General features: G+C 43.8%; 4 protein-coding genes across 8 annotated transcripts; 2 read left to right on the top strand and 2 right to left on the bottom strand.

Moving 5' to 3' along the window:
• Positions 1 to 1,330: 1,330 nt before the first annotated feature.
• Positions 1,331 to 7,668, bottom strand: LOC119560969 (transcription elongation regulator 1). 4 transcript variants are annotated; one of them, XM_037874728.1, is made up of 8 exons: positions 7,373 to 7,666; positions 5,807 to 7,308; positions 5,416 to 5,749; positions 4,980 to 5,130; positions 2,535 to 2,936; positions 2,100 to 2,464; positions 1,708 to 2,037; positions 1,331 to 1,577 (listed from the first exon to the last, which is right to left on the bottom strand). In XM_037874728.1, the coding sequence occupies exons 1-8, from the start codon at positions 7,558 to 7,560 to the stop codon at positions 1,451 to 1,453; spliced, it is 3,399 nt and encodes a 1,132-aa protein (XP_037730656.1). In that variant the 5' UTR covers positions 7,561 to 7,666; the 3' UTR covers positions 1,331 to 1,450. The 4 variants fall into 4 exon arrangements, with proteins under 4 accessions (XP_037730656.1, XP_037730659.1, XP_037730660.1 ...); XM_037874731.1 differs by lacking the exons at positions 1,331 to 1,577; positions 1,708 to 2,037; positions 2,100 to 2,464 and adding an exon at positions 4,534 to 4,703 and having other exon boundaries at positions 2,919 to 4,476; positions 7,373 to 7,668; XM_037874732.1 differs by lacking the exons at positions 1,331 to 1,577; positions 1,708 to 2,037; positions 2,100 to 2,464 and adding an exon at positions 4,534 to 4,703 and having other exon boundaries at positions 2,919 to 4,418; positions 7,373 to 7,668.
• Positions 7,669 to 9,824: 2,156 nt separating this feature from the next.
• Positions 9,825 to 11,771, top strand: LOC119560170. Its single transcript, XM_037873529.1, has one exon. It carries the CDS (start codon positions 9,860 to 9,862, stop codon positions 11,747 to 11,749), a length of 1,890 nt encoding a protein of 629 aa, XP_037729457.1. The 5' UTR covers positions 9,825 to 9,859; the 3' UTR covers positions 11,750 to 11,771.
• A 101-nt stretch (positions 11,772 to 11,872) lies between these two features.
• On the bottom strand, positions 11,873 to 14,591 carry LOC119560168 (carnitine O-acetyltransferase). Of its 2 annotated transcripts, none has more exons than XM_037873528.1 (5): positions 14,517 to 14,591; positions 14,011 to 14,089; positions 12,880 to 13,946; positions 12,578 to 12,826; positions 11,873 to 12,516 (listed from the first exon to the last, which is right to left on the bottom strand). In XM_037873528.1, the coding sequence occupies exons 2-5, from the start codon at positions 14,047 to 14,049 to the stop codon at positions 11,955 to 11,957; spliced, it is 1,917 nt and encodes a 638-aa protein (XP_037729456.1). In that variant the 5' UTR covers positions 14,050 to 14,089; positions 14,517 to 14,591; the 3' UTR covers positions 11,873 to 11,954. The 2 variants fall into 2 exon arrangements, with proteins under 2 accessions (XP_037729456.1, XP_037729455.1); XM_037873527.1 differs by lacking the exon at positions 14,517 to 14,591 and adding an exon at positions 14,157 to 14,442.
• Positions 14,592 to 15,091: 500 nt separating this feature from the next.
• LOC119560141 lies at positions 15,092 to 18,136 on the top strand. The gene is made up of 3 exons (XM_037873493.1): positions 15,092 to 15,357; positions 16,083 to 16,477; positions 17,016 to 18,136. Exons 1-3 carry the CDS (start codon positions 15,121 to 15,123, stop codon positions 17,929 to 17,931), a joined length of 1,548 nt encoding a protein of 515 aa, XP_037729421.1. The 5' UTR covers positions 15,092 to 15,120; the 3' UTR covers positions 17,932 to 18,136.
• Positions 18,137 to 18,287: the final 151 nt, after the last annotated feature.

Raw genomic sequence — 18,287 nt, 5'->3', positions numbered from 1 at the left:
AAATTATGGAACAACTACACTAAACTGTTCAATAAATTGGTAGTAGCCACTAAATATAACTAGTAAATAAAAAATAGAGTATAAAATTCGAGCGTGAACCATGAGAAATGAAAAGGATAAAATGAAAACCAGTTACTTTGTGCCTAACCGAAACCGAAAATGAAATCAATAAGATCAACAACAAGTAAATATTATAACTATAGTAACTAGCAGTTGTAGCGTAACATAGAGAATCGAAATTCTAGAATACATAGAGCAGTCAACTAAAACACCAGCTAATATAGATAGATGCTTGAGTGGGTGCGTGTATATTGATCGGACGGGTGCTGAATGGATCGAAAAAGATCGTAAAGATAGTTCTTTAAAATATTTAGAGGTATGCATACCCCGATTTATTTCTTGGTTTCTCTAGCATTACTGGTCATGCTCAAATTATGTTTTATTATTTTAACCGATTTTCTCATATTAAATGCAAATTGGGTCATTAAACGGATAAAAGCGTACAAAACTGTAATAAGTAGACATCGGGTTATATGCAAAAAATTCGATTCTAAGAGATATTTGGTTGAATACAAATCTTTGACCATAAAACCAAGATTTATCAAAAATCTAAACATGAGACCTACGTTTCTGGAAATTCGATATCTGCTAATAAATTAATCCTTAACCATTTGAACCTTCTGTTTTTCAACTTTATCAATTGATCGAAAATGTTTGTTTAATATTTAGAAGTATCGTCGACCATCTAAATATTTTCAGCCGATTTGTTTTTCGATCTATAATAGATTAAACATATTGTTAAATGGAAATATATATTTAAAATCAGACCCTGTATGGTGAACCATATTGCGGCGACGGTCTTGCTATTTAACCGATCATGCCCCTCATCAAAGGGTTATTGGATTAGTTGAACTTGTATTAACATGTTTAAACACCAAAACCAGAATCAACTTTATACAAACGAGAGGAAAAAGATTTGTTTGCAACACTAAGGACACATTATTTTCAATATTAGTTCCTAATACACAACCATTTTCCATATCGATGGAAAGAAGTCTGGCTTTGAAAACGAATAAAATTACGGATTATTGTATTTGTATTTATTTTTAGATATTAGTAAACTCGGCTACAGTGCAGAAAGAATGTGTATTAAACAATAATGGTAGCGATGAAGCGAACCGATGAATGGGTAAATGAGAACACAAAGAATTATATAATAATAAATACAAAAAGTGAACCATGATCAACATATAGATACAAACCGGAACTCTAAAATAACGTATAAATGATCAATAAATATTTACGAATGAAAGAAAACATGGGTTTTATTGGTTTAAATTGCATTAATGGGTGTATTTTATTCAATTAAAATATTGGAAGTTATACAACTTCGACTTAGTATAATAATTTATTTGTTATGATTAAATTGAATAGTTATGTTATAATGCCACTACTTGTTGCGGCGCGTTGACTCAGAAGCTGTGGGTGGTGGCGGAGGTCCCCGTTTGTTGAGTTCCTCTACGAAGCCGAGGACAATAGTGTTTCTTTCCTCCTCCATGTGGTCCAGCACCAGATACCTTTGAGAAATAAAAGGTTAAGATTTATGAACTGGACAGGCAATATTGCCAAAATTAGGAAAACAATTTTGATTTTTCCATGTGTGTCAAAAATTACAGGCAATAACCAAATGTTAAGCTCCGTTCTTACCTTTTGTCGTTCTTCAGTATGTCCTGGATTTCCTTGAGGTGATTGGGATTTTCCTTGATGAGATCGCTGCTCTTGTGGGTGATGAATTTGCACTCCTGCAATAGTTCCCGAAGAGCGGTTTTCGCGGTCATGGTTTTATCCTTGATGTAGTCCCGGAACTCGCGCTCTCCCTTGTCCGAATTGTATTTCAAATATCGCGGATCCTCTTTGATCAGTTTCTTAATCTCCTTCCAAGTGCTAGTGAGGTGCAGAGTGCCAATCTCGTCCAGCATTTCGCGGAATCGCTCACGCTTTTTCTTCATCAGATTGTCAATGTGCTCGTTGAATTTTCTGTAAAAGTCAAGTTGATGTACTAAGATTTACATGCTAATGAATAATTCAATGTTGTTTACCGCTCGCGATCTTCTCGATCTAGGGTCTCGATCAGTTCCCAGCGATGGTCCTTCCGCAACTGGCGCTTTACCTCCTTCCATGTGAAATCCGGCGTACGCACCAGATCTGTCAGCAGAGCCGTGAAGTGGCCAATGCACTCTTCGCGCATGTGATGCTCGCGTTCCTTGTCCCGATCCCTCAGATGCCCGGCCAGGGTCCGCTGCACCTCCTTCTCCCGCTCCCGAATGCTCTGTTCTGCCCTCAGCTTCTTTTCGCGCTCTTTTTGCTTCTGCTCAGCCTCGGTCTCCCGTTGGCGAGCCACCTCGCTGTCGTCGCTGCCGGCTCGCTCTTCCCTATCGGATTCTTCGCGATGCTCACCCTCCTCCTATGAAAAGCAGAAACACATATTTCTGAATTAGCAAATTGTAAACGTAATACAAAGTCTTAAGACTTACCGGAGTATCGCGTTTCTTGCTCTTCTCCGATTTGCTCTTCTCCTCCTTGACTTTCTCCTTTTCCTTGGAGGATTTGGGCTCGCGGTCCTTGTCCCTCGAGCGACTGCGTCCTCGATCCTTCCGATTCTTGTCCTTTTCCTTTTCTTTGTCCTTATCCCTTTCCTTCCGGTCCGATTTGCGTTCGCGGTGTCGCTCTCGTTCTCTCTGTTCTCGCAGCTCCCGCTCCTTTCGCTTCTCCTCCTTCATGATGTGCAGGTAGTCCTCGAAGTACTCCTCCCGGTACATGGAGTCAACCATCCGGTAACGGGGGTCCGACTCAAACTTCTTCTTGATGTCGTACCACCGGGTGTGGCGTTCGATGTCGTGACGTTCGCGCAGCATATCCAGAAAGTCCTTGCGGATCTAGAGTTTGTGAGTGTATGTGAAAGGAATATTGACATGACAGCCATGCGGAAGAGAAGAGAAATGCGAAAGAGAGATCGAATTAGAAGTCTGGCATTGATGCGCCCTTCACTTAACATTCTATCACTTAATGGGCTAACCTAAAGCTTAGGACTACTGTTTCTTAAGCTACTGAACATAGTTACACGGTTTTGTACCTGCAAAAGAAGGGTTTTAATTAGCGATCAAAGACTTAGCTGAAACAAAACTTTTTATTAGTTCTGCTCCGGCTTGCTGAGAGAGAATTGGCAGGGACAGACTACAATCGAACCACAAAAACGCGTTTGGTAATGCCAAAATAAAAAAAGAAAAACATAAATTCAAATGAATGCATAATTCACAAAGCTTCCGGTTTGATAATAGTGTAATATAACAATTTTCCCTATAAAAGCATTTAATTTCCCTATCATTTTATTCAGAAATACTTAAAAAATTAATCGATCAGAAATGTAATCCAAATAATTTTTTACAAAAGACTTTAACTTGCTTTTACTTAAAAAAAAAATCATTTTTATATAAAACGACTAAATTAAACATTGCAACTAAGATCATTGATTGTCTCTAAACTTAAAATTTAAAATACATTAAATAACACAAGAAATCATTTTGTAAATTAACCATTCATATTTAGAATCAAGCTTTTAACTATGCCTTTTTTAAATTTAGAAGATACGTGAAGTATACTGCAATGGCAAAATATACGTGCGATAGGAATTCAAATCTATGTGATTGACAAATTAAAATATAAAACACATTTTAAAATAATGCAGGTGCAAAAAAAAGCAATATTTGAAGAATGTGCGTGCTTAACACAGCAGACGGACAACCTAACCCCGCCTTTTCTCTCTTGATCAACAGGCGGTGGAGGTGAGACTTCAGCAAGGCCGAAGGGTACAATAGTCGATACATCTACAGTAAATATATGGTATATGGTAAGGATAGGGGCTGAGAGCCTTTCAGCGACTTCGGGCCGCTGCCTGAACCTGCCAGAGCAAAGAACTGAGATCTTAGGGCCCAACAATCTCGTACTTCTTTGGTCTACGCAGGTTGTATTGGGCTGAGTTCGGTTCCTTGGGCTTGCCTCTTTCAGGTGACAAACTGCTGTGTGTGTTCATTATTTGTAAACAAAACGAAAATAGTGGGTTAATTAAATTAAGTATTATTCATACTGTTTGCTCAGCGCCGCAGACACCTGCACACGAATTGCTGTCGCTCTGGATCACTGGAACAATCTCTCTCTGCCTGTCTCCGGCTCGTTGGCATCCATCCGAGAGCCCAACGCGAACTTCTAACTTCATCACTCATGATCTCCCAATGCCATTCACAACATCGCAACATCCTCTTCATCACATCGCATATTACATCCGAGAGGGCGACGTGGGGCGTAGGGCGGGAAGTGGAAATCACACCAACGATTATCAGGTAATTTTCAGTTTGGCAAACCTTTCGATATTTTTGTTTTTATTGTTTTTATTAATTGTTTTTATTTCCAAATTTGTCTCTTATTGCAGAAAAACAAATTTTAATGTTTTTGCTTTGTATTTTTCAAGTAACTCACCACACAGATTGCAAACATGTGCGTGGTCAAGTAGATCAGTGGACGGCGATGACGGACGGCGGGCGGAATTGGCTGTTGAGGTGGTTGTACAGGTGGATCTTGATGCTGTTGCTGTTGTGTATTTTGGTGTTTTGGGTGGTGCATTTGTGCTGTAACCTGCTAGCTAGTGGCTAAGGTATCGGGTGGCAAACCACCGGGAACCCAACACGTTCAGGGGTAATTCAATCGATCAGGGTTCAGATTCGGTTTCATTTTCAGTTTGGTTTGATTCGGTTTCGATTCACACGTTGTTTATGGTTTAAAAGTTAACAGAAAATCAATCACATTATGTAAATACGTTTGGCATACAGGTAAGTTAAATATATATAAAGGTATATGCATTTATGTTTAAACATCGAGATACGTAAGGTGATGGGGTTTGGCGCTCGAGCATACCCTAGGCCTACCTGCTCTTTCTTCAACTGCTTGTCCTCCTTTTCGCGACGACGCACCTCCACAATGTACTCGTTGAAGAGACTCTCGCGCTCCCGGACCTTCTCGATAGCCCGGTACCGCTCTTCCTTCGCGTTCTTCTGGCTGAACTCGGAGAACGAGGATCTGGAAAGCGATTCACGGTTAGCAAATGGATACCATAAACTTTTAAAATAGTTGTGAGGTCAATATTTTGATTTGGCACATTTTAAACACATTTTTCTTAGGAAAGGCCGCAATTTTCAACGCTGCTTTTTGCTAACAGTAACCTAACCAGAGTGGGTATCAAAAAGGTTGATCTAAGAATTACATATATCTTTAAAGGTTTGGAAGCCCATTTCTACAATATTTCAGCGAATCCACTGATACCGGACCAACATAGGTTAACAGGAGCCCATTCCCCATACTTACTTGCCATGTAGCCTGGCTTCTTCCATTAGGCTGCGGAAATCCTCCCGCTTCTGGCGCATCTTGTTTCGCTTCTCCTTACGCTCCTCCTCGGCCCGATCCTTGACATACTTTTCAAATACCTGTTTACGTTCCTTTGATGTCAGCAGCAGATACCGCGGATCGAATACGATCTTGTGAAGCTCCTTCTCCCAGGTGCTGAAAGCTGAAACGTCCTTCTCTCTAAGCATCTCCTTGAACTGGGTGACGCGCATCTCTAAGGGTACCAAAGCCCGCTCCTTAGCTGCCCGCTGCTCAGCCTCTAGGGCGGCATCCTCGGCTCGCTTTGACTTCGAAACTAATGTAAGGAAAATTATAGCAAGGCTTTAACCGCCTTAAGCAACCTTTGACTTACTCATTCGCACTCGTTTGGTAGGCACCTCCTCCACACTGGACTCGGACTCAGTTCGAATCTTGATAATCTCGTCGTCATCGTCGTCCTCTGGATCCACTCGCTGCACCTGTTCCAGCTGCTGGGCCTGAACTTGCGCTTGAGTCTGTTCCTGGGCTGCCTCCTCGTTGGATTTTTGATCCGCCTCAGCGGACTTCTCCTGCGGGGTCTTCAGTTGCTCGGGACGTTCGTTTACCGCTTTGTCAACGTCCTCGCGATTCATTAGATCCTCGGGTCGATCCCAAACCGAAGTCCTCGTCGATGGATTATAGAAGAAGACGCGAGCGTCTCCTGTCCACACGACACACCAGGGCGTTCCAGCGATCGGAGTACTTGTCACCGGTCGACTCTTGTCCGTCTGCTTTGCGGTAGCTGCCGCCTTCTTCTGCTCCTCCTCCTTTTTCCGCTTCTCTTCCGCCGCCTTCTTAGCCTCCTTTTCGAGGGCAGCAGCCTGCGCCGCCTTGGTGTTCTCCGAATTCGCTTTCATTGCTGCAGCAGCGGCTGCAAAAGCGGCATGCGCATCAAATCCCGGTGGCGCTGAGCCCGGTGGCATATGCATCATGGGATTGGGTAGCAGGTGGGGCGGTAGTCCGGACGGAGCTGTTGCCACAGCGGGCGCCACTCCAGAGTGGGCAGCCATTCTGGCGGCTTCCATGTCCCTCAGTGCCTGAGGTTTCTCCCATACACTCTCCCCTCGAGCGGCATGAAAGTAGTACGGTCTGCCATCGGGAGCACGATGCTCTGACCACTCTGCTGCCCGCGCAATAACCGCTGGATCGATAACGCCCGGCTTGATGATCAGCGACTTGGCTGGCTTGTTATCCTGGCCGCCATGCATGTGCTGCTGCCAGGGCGGAATGCCAACGCCCCAAGGCGCTCCACCTGGAGCGGCGCCTCCAGGAAATCCGTAAGCCGGCGGCGGCATACAAAACGGCGGTTGTCCAAAACCGGGAGGCGGCTGCATCCCAGGTGGCTGGAACATGGGCGGCGGCTGCTGGCGCACATTTGGAGGCGGCTGGGAAAGCAGCGGAGTCGCCGCATTTGGTGGTGGCTGGCTCATCAGGTGCGGTGGCGGTTGCGAGGTGAGATGCGACGACACCCCTGGAACCTCAAGTGGAGTCTCGGTGGCCTTCGCTTCCGCCTTGGCGGCTTGGGCTGGTCGCTTGGCCATCTCCTCCACCTCGGCCTGGGTCATTATCTTGACAGTGGGTCCATCGGGCCGGGTCCAGGTGGTTTCCCTGGTTACCGCATGGTAATAATAGGAGCGGCCGTCCTCCGCCTTGGTTTCCACCCAGATTTCCGGGGGTCCCGTCACTCCGTTTGCCCCAGGAGGAGGTTGTTGCTGCTGCTGCTGCGGCTGCGACTGCTGCTGTTGCGGCGGTGGCTGCTGTTGCTGCTGCAGCGCCTGCTGCTGGGCTGTGTGCTCCCCAATGGGTCGCCCACTGAATGCATTGAAGGGCTTGGTCCTGAAATTGGGTCAAGGTAAAAGGGCTGTTTCACAATCAAAAACTGGTTTTCCTGATTACACACCACTGGCCCTCGCTTGGTTTTTCCTTGGCTATAGCAACGCCATTATTCGGGGTCTCCTGGCTGCCACTACCACTACCATTGCCATTTCCATTGAGTCCCACTCCTGGTGGGGATTCCCTCGCATCCGGCTTACTGATTGGCGAACTAGCGTGATCGCTGTCCATGCTCTCCTCTAAACTCGCTTCCATTGCACACAAATCTCACTGCACTCCCTAATTTGCATTTATAAATTTTTGTGAAAAAATTGTCTGCACTTCTGCCGCTAGAGATGTGAATACAACCCAGTGGTCTCGATAAGTAAGTTATCGAATAAAACGAGAGAGGTGGCAGCACACGAACGGCGTTGCCAGACTGGGGAACACTGCTATCCAGCACATTAGCTAAAGTTCAATACCAAAAATGTATATTATTAAAATTTTAATTATAAAAGCTATTGTTCCGAACAATTTTATGCATAACGTAATTAGTTACTGACTTCTTGTTTGCTTACACTTTTGATGCAAACATTTTTGTAAGCCAGAGCGCATTAGAAATAGGGGTTCTATTGACATGTAAGCCTAGTATTCACATCGACGAAAACCGCGAGCTAACTATAGGAGTGAGCGAGAGGCAAACAGGCGGCTAAAGTTTTTCGTCGGGTCTGTTTTTCAGCGCGGTACTCAGATGAGCTAAGGAAATACCAGAAAAAATACTAGAATTCGCTAGTGAATTTTCGATGAACGCCGTTAGCCGCGGCCCAAAGAATAAGAAATTTGATCTTTGGCGGTGTTCGTGCAGAGGCGGTGGGGAATTTAAAAATAAAAAATGGAAAAAAAAACACCCAAAACGACTAAAGGAGGTCAGTGCAGATGAAAAAAGACGCCTAATCCAAGCTGTTGCCAATTATTGTGGGACTTGACCGACAGGGGCAAATCCGCAGAATAGTTGAAGCGCTGGAGGAGATCCTCTAGAGAATCCCAGTGGGAAGGAACATGGGACATTCGCTCGATATCGGACGAGCTCTCAATTGAGGACTCCTCCCTCACCAGCTACTTGGCAGCTGGTGATGGAGCGGAGATAGAGGATGCGCCGGCTTCTATAGGGAGGAGGAAATAAGGTCGCCCGCTAAGGGACAGCTGGAGGAGCCATCAGCAGCCATTATTAGCCAGCTCGGAGCTGGACTACAGATGGCGCGGGAAAGATGGCGAAGCATCCGTGGGACGAGAAGGAAGTCTTAAGCTTCTAATTTACATAAACATAAACATTCGTTGAAAATTTCATTTATTTTTATTTTAATTTCTTTGTGCACCAGCAGACTCTTCTTTTTTAAATTTCTCCAATTGCCTTTGTTTTCCGTTTGGCAACAAACCCAGCCGCTTGACAGTAAGACCATGCCACATGCATGGCGGGTGAACTTTGAAAACTTCGGTCACACTACAAAGAATAAGATTTTTCGACTAGTGAAACTCTTTGCCGAATCTGAGTACTGAGTAGCAGAAACTGAATTCGTGTGAACACGCCCAGTAATCACTGATGAACGCGCCCATACTTTGCATGGGGGAGGCACCGTGAATCGATAGCTACTGAGAAAACATCGATGTTGCCAAACATCTGGAAACATCGTCATTTCGCCTTTTGTTCCAGCCCTATAGTAAACTAGAGGTGTCAAAACATCGATGTATTGAGACATCGATGTTTTCGATGTTTTTCACCCAAAACATCGATGAAACATCGATGTTTTAAAAAATTAAAATTAAGTTTTGGTAATTCTTAAGTAGTCGGGCCGGAACGACCCGACTTATTAACAAAAATCCATATTTAGGGGGCGATGAATCATAAATTTTGATGTAAAAATTATTTTGGGGACGCGCTTAGTTTAGCCAGGAGAAATTTTTAAAGTTTGACCAACTTGCACTTAAAAAACCGTTGGCGATCGCCGAAAACCAACAGCGGGCACGCACACAGACACACCACACACATAATTTTACGTTAATGTTAATGTTTTTGCTTTTTTCTAATTGTCTTTAATTTTTGTTTTTGTTGGTTTTGTTTTTAGTAATTTGCAATGATTTAAGTTGCATTTAACATGTGTGTTTTAAATAAACACCAATAACTGTAAGTGTATCTTCACTTATACACAAAATATACATACATTAATGCTTATATGTGACAAGTATATAAATCATTTGAAATTTGCAACTCTTTAATGAATATTATGTAGCCCTGAAAAGGGTCGATTTGGTAAAGAGTAAAGAGTAAAGGGTAATATCCCAGTCGTAAGTTGCGGAACGTGTTTTAAAAAAACATAGTTCTGGGTCGTATCTTTATAACGTACGTAAATTTACGTACCTTTCCTTTGCCTTTTTTCTTAATAGTGACGGCACAGAAACATCGATGGTTGAAAAAAACATCGATGATTTAGAAAATTTCAAAAACATCGATGCATCGATGTTTTCATCGATGTTTTGACACCTCTATAGTAAACACGTGCATTTTTGTTTTGTTGCAATGGGAAAAGTCCGGAAAGTAAAAACGCGGACGCCCTCCGGCGTGGACACCTCTGCGGATCTTATGCACGCCCTGGACGTTGAAGCGGCAGGCGAGGCGGAGGCTTGCGGTCCCATCGAGGCGATCTGCGTGCACCTGCAGCGGCCGGATGTGGAGGACAAGCTGAACGGACTGCACTCCTTCGCCGTGCTGGCGCTGCGCAAGGAGAAGGTACGCGAGATTTGCGGCAGCGAGCTGGCCCGGATTGCGGCGCCTCTGCTGTGTGACAAGGAGGGCGCCATCCGGAATGCGGCAGCAGGTGCCTTCCGGAACTTATCGGTGTTTGGCACGGAGGTGTGCGACTTCCTCGTGGAAAACGACATTTTGACCGCACTTCTGGCACTGATCCGGGGCTATGATCTGACTAAGAATGGCTTCGAAAACGAACTTCATGCGGACACCTACCTGCAGGCCATCCATCTGCTTCGGAATCTTTGCGAGAGCTCGCCGACGGCCACAGAAGCCTTTAACCAGGCCAACTTCCTTCCCATCCTGCTGCTGGGCTTCGACTATCGAAAATTCGGTCTGGAGGTTGCCATTTCAGTGGCCCAACTGGTGCTGGTGGTGTCCGAAAACAACTCCAGCTCATGGAACGTCCTGGCCAGCAGCAACATACTACAAGAACTCCTGGGTGTTCCCGCAGAGAGTCATGCGCAGCTGTACCTCAACGCCTTGGCTGCTGGTATCCTATGCAATGTCCCCGCCTGCTCGGCCGCTCACACACGGGAAATCCTGAACAGCCTGGACAAACTACTCTCCATCGATCCGCACGCCCAGCTTCTGAGTTGCAAAAACGAAATTCAGAATGCCAAATCGAAAGATGAGGCACCAGTGCTGGAGATTTCCATGGAGACGGAGGAGATGACGGAATCCCAGAGCGCTAATCAGTCCAAACCGAATCAATGCGATGCCGATGTAGCACTAAAGAACCTGGAGCACTTGCTAGACGCCCAGCGCCTGGTCGCTGAGATTATCACCAACCTAGGCTCAAGCGATGACCAAAGTAACTGGGATTCAGACAGCAATCAGTCGGAGACTGAGAGCGTGGCCGATTACGAGATGGAGGACGAGGCAACTGACAGTGGTGCGGGTGGATTGCCCGCCAATTTCTTGGAGACCATTAAGCAGAACAAAGTGATTGAGAAACTGTGGCAAAAAGCTCAGCCTTTGGATCCTGCCTTGGAGAAGCTTGTTTCTCAGCAAGAAAGCATCAAGGATAAAGTATCCAAATTGCGTGTGTCCTATTTGATTTGTCTCCAGAACCTATGCAACATGCTGCCCGCAGAAGATTTGGGAGGCTACAGCGACATTTATAATATGTGGATGAACTTGGGCCAGCAGGCCTTTAAGGGAACCGAAGATTTAACCGTAATGGAGGCCATCACCTCGCTAATGCGCTCCTCCCTGAGTTTGCTGAAGGCGCGCAAGGATCTCTTTGGTCAGATGACCGAGAATGACCTTAATATGATAATAGAAGGAGCGAGAAAATGCGCAGATTTAAATATCCGAGTTAACTGGAACAGAATGCTGGGCACTCTGGGCTCCTTGCTGTCAGAGCCACTGGTTAAGGTAATCACCCTTTATATATTGACTTGGTGTGCTGAGGAGGATGATCTGTGGGCTCTGTCCGAAGGGCTTGATGCGCTAATGGACATTTTTGCCGTGGAGGACTGGCCCCAGATCATCGCGGAGCTGGAGATGTGCGATCGCGTCCAGTCCCTGGAAGTGTTGTTCAAGTCAAAGCTGAGGCAGCAACGCCGCGAGCTGAAGGAGCGACGGGCCACCATCTACACAGTAAAGACGAACTTTGGACGATTCGTTTCCTATTTAAACAAGAACTGTAAACAATAAAATGAACCTGACTACTGACCACCAGATAATGTTATTATTTAAGGAAAATACTCTTCGGATGTCTTATAATTTTGCTTATTTTTAAAAATAAGTGAGGCTAGAATGCCTATAAAAAACCTTATATTGACTTTGCGCAATATAATTGACTTTATTTTTAAAGGAGGTATCACTAATCACTAAAAAAAATGTATTGTGTAAAACTTTTTTACAACTTGGATTTCGGTTCAGGAGGATTCTTTTCTAGAACATTCTTCATTTCGAAAAATGACTGCTCTAGGATCTTGGCAAATTTCAAGTGATCTGTTATCGGGCAATGACGCCAAGCAGAAATGGCCAAAATGATGTCATTTTCACGAGGATTATAGCAGCAAGCGTATCCATCATCAGTGGCCGGTCCATAGCCCATGAACGCATCATATTTAGTGGCCACCTGTGAGGTGGACATGCGGAAGTGACTCGACTTTACAAAACCTGGCGATTTAAAGAACTCTGGAATAGGCTTGCTGTTCTCCAGAGCCATAAGCTTCAGTCCTAGCAGATGACGATCGACTCCTTTTCCCTGAAGAGCTAGCTTGGCGTACGTCTGATGGGACGTAACTGCCTCCCGAAGCTTTTTAGCCCGCTCCTGGTCTGTGGCATTGGAGTCCTGCATGGCCCGGGAAAAAGCCAAGGATTCGTTGGAGCACGAACGTATAGTTTCAGTCCGGCCGCCATCGAAGATGCGCAAGTGTGCGGACTCATATTGTGCAGGTGGTTCAGAGTGCATCCTATAAAAAACAAGTCAATCAGTTATTTTGAAAAGTTTTAACGACATGGCTGGTTAGTTACTTGAAGAAGGCGAGCTGCAGCGCTATCTGAACAAAACTGTCTGGCCCCAGTCGCTGCTTCTTAATGAAGTCCTTTCCAAACCCGTCGAACTTTAGAACCTTCATTTGGAGCGCGTCGGCAAGTTTGTCGACGTTTTCTTGAGCGGCGGTCAATGCTTTCTCTAGGCTTTTGTTACTTGAAGAAAGTTGTAATTTCTGTGCGGGAGCAAAGTCCTCCGAGCCGCATCCACCGAAGTTAGGATCTTCCTTTCTGAAAGCAGAAGCATTAGCTTAGCTCCTTACACGCGATATTATTAAACTTACATCTTCTGCACCACATAGTCCATCATCATTGCTATGGGCTGTCCTTCAGCTGGCGAGTGCTCATAGGTGAATCCAACGTTTCCATTGGGGTTCACCACCAACTGAATAGTCTTGTCCATCCATCGGTTGCCGCTGTTCGTTTTGCTGCCACTTCCATGGATCAGCGAAAGAATCAGTTCGTTGGCCTCTTCACCTTCCTTAAGGGTGGTACACTCGTCCAGCGAGACAGTGAACAGGGCACTCTGAATGGTCTTAAGGGCGTCCCTGTTACCAGGCGAATCTGACAGGTACTCATAGGCTTCCGCCCAGTTGTCCCTCGAGTCGGTGGTCAGAATGCCAAAGGGAACTCCCACGGTTGTTTCCTTCAGCATTATATTTTCCAGTTGAGCAGCTAGATATGGGGCAGCAATGAGCTTTCCCTCCTTGTTGTATATTTTCAGTTGGTAGAAGTGATTCTTGTAGATCACCACCACATAATCTGAGCTCGGATTGTAGACAATCTCGTCTGTACCCCTTCTGGGTATCCGACAGGTGCCGAATACCTTGCCAAACTGGCTGTTGTCCAGTTCGTTTTGGCCCATTTTAACAATTGGGATTTTGTTGGCATGCACCATGTCGTTGAACTCACCCAATCCGAAGATCACTCTGGACGTATAGTCCAGAAAGTCGGACGTGCTCTTGAAGTTTTGTTTGGGGAAGGTCATGCCGGGACTCACGAAGACAGTGACCGGATCTCGATATTGCAGGTAGGCAGCTTTTAGCCAACGGTGGGCCAACCAATTCTTCTCCTTGCTGCCGGTCTCTTCCAGGAGCTGCTGCAAGTCACGTCCCTGATTCTTCAAGAACTCAGCGGTGATCCCCTTTTGCTGCTCCAGTTCCTGGGGAGTGAGCAAGGGTTCCACGGTGGTCATGAAGCGGTTCAGCGTTTCTTCGAGCGGCAAAACATGGTATTTCAGGAGGTTTGGCTGCTCCAAGGTCGAAATCTTCTTGGCGGTGCTGTAGCTGCTGGCGGTTAGCACTCTTTTGGCGATCCCATTTTGAGACTGCTGTGCAAGCGAGCTCTTGGTCTGGAAAGCGTTTGGAGGTGGATTGTAGAAGGCAGATGTATGAGTATAACACTAAGAGTATTACCAGGTTCCATAAAAGCTTTCCATTGCCTCCGAACTTCATCTCGCCGTCGGGTTTTTCGAGGATTCTCTCAAGCGATGTGCTGCAAGACAGAAATTGTATTCATGGGTAAAGGTGTGGACCGCTCCCCCCTGTAGCTCGAAATTAACCTTTGATATTTGTACATAATCTACCAGTCGCTATAAGAAGCGATAAATAAGTGGCTCACGATTAGCAGCCTGGGGAGGAGGTGCAAGCAAAACGGTTGACAATCAACTGGCAATCAAGAGAGCAATCCACGTAGGCAGCAGGGTATGGAGCTCAACTCGAAAGCTATCAGCGACCGGTTTACTTTCACTCTCACGCACTGCGCCTTTCGATATCCAGACAGCGGTCTATTTACTGGATACATTTATGCTAAATACAAGTATTAAGTGATATAACTTATCATTGCAGCGCTTGTCCTTTGCCCTCATATTACAATTATGTAGTAACTGTTTACTTTACTAAGGTTTACTCGAGTTTATTACCTGCCTTATGCAAATCAAAACAAAAAACAGCTGTTTTTAATAGCAACAAGTAAAAACTCGAGAGTGTCCTTATTTAAAAGCTCTCTACAAGTCGTGGCTTTGACCTTTATATCAATTTCAATAGTATGGACTATTATAAAATGTTTAATAGTTTTTAAAATATTTAAATTTAAAAATTAAACAATACTATCGATACTCTAGAATATTTTTTCGTTTTATTATCATCGAATATATCTTCGACGACTATCGATGTTTTTACCAGCCCAAAGCGGAAATAAGGAAAAGTAGGGGGACTTCTTTCGCTTAGAACCTCTGATTAAAACCTTTGAGTGTAATTTAACAGTAAAACTTTCTTTTCTAAAACATATCTATTTGAAAATAGATTTGAACAACAAAGCATAATATTCATGCAAAAACAGTACTTTTAAAAATCTTAAAAAATAAAGAAATCGGTAAATGATCAAAATATTTTTATAAATTATTTGGTTATCAGTTGATTTCGCTGTATGTTTCAAGCTGTAAAAATTGTAATTTCACGAATTGATGTGTTAATATGTATATTTTGCAATGCAATCTTTAATACGCCTTGATCTCTGGATGGAAAATGTTGGCCTTTGGGACTTGCCTGTTTGCCATTTTGGCCATTCATTTGGCAACAGCACAAGAAACCACCACAGGGGCGACAGAAACCACGACCAGTGCAGCAGAAAAGGATGCTGGTACTACGGCTCTGGGAGCAGCGGAAAGCAGCTCGACCAACGATACGGATACGGTTCCTGACTACTGTGATCCCTCGTTGTGCAGCGCTGGACAAAAACATGTGGCTTGCAACGACACAGTCGTAAGTTATTAAACTTAAAGATGTGCCACGTAAGCGGCCTGCTATGTTTTTGCAATTTTTTGTTTTAAAAGTAGCCCATTTCAATATTCTCCACAAACATGCGTGAATGGAATTTGAATCACTTTTCCTTTTGTTTAAATTTAAATATTTTTTTAGCGAAAGCCATTCAATAATATCCATGATTTTCTACTCTTTTTATGAGCTATTGTGTGACAGAAAACTGATTAGACGCTTATTATAAAATTGATTTGTTATGCCGGTTACTTAAAACGTATTGGAAAAGTAAATAGTACATTCAATGAAACCTTTGTCATTCAGAAAAAATTGAAACAATTTCAGTGTTCTTTAATTTTAAAAAACTAAAAAATGCTCCTAGAATCCGACAACGCTTTAATGGAATCCATGATATCACAAGTAATTCCTTTTTTGGGGTTCTCACAGAAATCCCTTCAAATTTTTCTTATCTTTTAAAAACTAACCGAAGAGTGAGGTTTCAAAAAATCGCACTCGAAAGCATGGGAAAAACTGTACAGACTGTGACTGTGATTACGAAGGACTTTTTCGTAGGATATCCCGAAAATCGACAGGGATTTCTGTGACACCCCTGATTATATTGAGTTCTAAAAATTTTTCACATCAAAAAATTCTGGATTGTTTCGTTTCAATTTTAGTAGTTTAAAAGATTTTCCAACCGGTCTGAAAATATTAAAAATTATATTTTTAAGGGACTGCATAGCGAATGTTCCCTTGATGCTGAAGTTGTAGTCATAAACGATAGGCTGGAAAAATTTATACTACGCCGTTTTAATGAGCTTCGGGATAGCGTGGCCAAGGGTGGATTTAACGGATTGAGCCCGGCTGCTCGTATGGGCACCTTGAAGTGGGATCAGGAGCTGGCTTTCCTAGCCAAATACAACGTGCACGACTGTGTCATGAGACACGATCAATGCCGGAATACGAAGACAGCAGTCCACGCTGGCCAGACAGTGGGTTATCGGGGTATAAAAGGAAAGATACCAGTTTTGGAGGACGTCCTCAAGGATATTACATCGGTATGGATGCGGGAGAACACCGGAACTTCGATGTTGGACATTATGAAGTATAAGGACCCGCACAAGGGGTAAGAATTACTTTTGGTGTTAATAAGTCATGATTTCAAAGAAATAAACCTTTAAATTAACCAGATGAATCGAAGTGCAGATAAATAACTAAATTGATTTAGATTAAACTACAAATTTAAAAACTAAATTTATGTGTATATATGATAATCAAATCATTTTTCAATAGTTTTTTAAAAAACTTTTTTTCTCAACTTATGAGCTTAGTTTTATAGATTTGATTTTTTCTAGCTAACTTTTTTACGAATTTCTTTCGTTTTTGACTTTCCCAGAATGTAGTCACATTTACTTTCTTTGTGTTAAGTAATTTTAAACAGAATTTCCTTTAAAATCAATAAATAAAATACTTTACAATATCTTTAATTGATCAATTTCACAATTTAAAATTAATAACAACTGCATTGGATAAAGAACAGCGAAAAATATTTAAATTGAATATGTGATCTGTGGACTTACTTATCTACCAGCATACCCGATTAAATATTTTTTAATCTCAAAAACATCTTGATTGTAAACTAATATATAATTATTTTCCATTAGGCCGCCCAAGTACAACTTTATACAGATCGTGTTGGAGAACGCTGAGTTCGTGGGCTGTGCTATCGTTCAGCAGTCCCATAACCGCTGGCATCAGACATTCTTCACTTGCAACTATGGCCACGCCCCCGTTGTGGGTGCGAAGGTATACGAAAGCGGCCAGGAGGCGGGAAAACTCTGCAAGACCGGAGTCAACCCCAAATATGTGCATCTCTGTTCCGAAACCGAGACCTACGAAAAGGTTGGACCAACAGTTGGGAACTCGTCAGATGCTGAAGTTAAAACGAGAACAGTGAGGAAAGGGGACTTTGTGATGCTTAGCAGCGATAAAATACAACCTAGAGATGGATCAGAAGCAGCGACTCCAGCACCTGAAGGAGGAGCAGCCCAGCCCGCCGAAGGAGAAACCACAACTGGCGCTCCAGGAGCTGAAGGTGCAGTAACTCCAACAGCTGCGGCAGGGGAAACCCCTGCTCCAGCACCTGGAGCCGAACCACCAGGAGCAGGGGTAACACCCGGTTCCCCAGGAGCTCCGTCAAAAGCTGGGACACCGGGTCCTGTTGAAGGTATATTGGAACCCGATCCAGAACCTCTGGACAAAGACGCGCTGGAGAAGAAATTTGAACGCTTCCTGGAGATGATGAAGCATGCTGAGCAGTACCATGGTCGTCGCAAGGTCGTACTGATAACGAGCAACCACGAGGTGGAGGATTATCGCACGAAGGAAACAGGTGGTGAAGGCGACCCCCATTTGAGAACGTTGGAGCAAGCTGTCTACAGTAGGATACGCAGCCGTCGCCTGAAGATGCGAAGCAGCGGAATAATGTTGCGGACCATGAGTCACAGTGCCGGGCAACACAGACGAAGTCGCTCAAGAAAGAGCTCCTTTTGGGCTCCCCAGTGGATCGGTATAGCTTAATATTACAAACTTCACTCCCGGACTTCCTATTTCGAAACACAATTGAGAAAAATAAACTCTGATTTACATTTTAAAATTCATAGCTTAAATAAATATTTGCAGTCATTTGATTTCTTTAATTTAGTTTCCCGACTGGGTGTAAATCAAGACTTTGTTCTACACCTTTCCTTAATGTAAATACAATCTATTTTCATCGACAATTAAATAAAGCACAAGTGTTTTTGCCTTGACACAAATATTATTAAGAAAGATTAATCGCAAGTCGATTTAGCAGCTTTTTTTTGAAGAAAAATACATCTCCATTGTGAGAGCCGATTTTTGTAATGTACTTACTGATAAATAAGATGTTCCTAAAG

Source organism: Drosophila subpulchrella, unplaced genomic scaffold (assembly GCF_014743375.2).
Source record: "Drosophila subpulchrella strain 33 F10 #4 breed RU33 unplaced genomic scaffold, RU_Dsub_v1.1 Primary Assembly Seq354, whole genome shotgun sequence".
Taxonomy (NCBI): Eukaryota; Metazoa; Arthropoda; class Insecta; order Diptera; family Drosophilidae; genus Drosophila; species Drosophila subpulchrella.
Note: the sequence above shows the minus strand (reverse complement) of the source record. Positions and strands in the feature narration are given on the sequence as shown.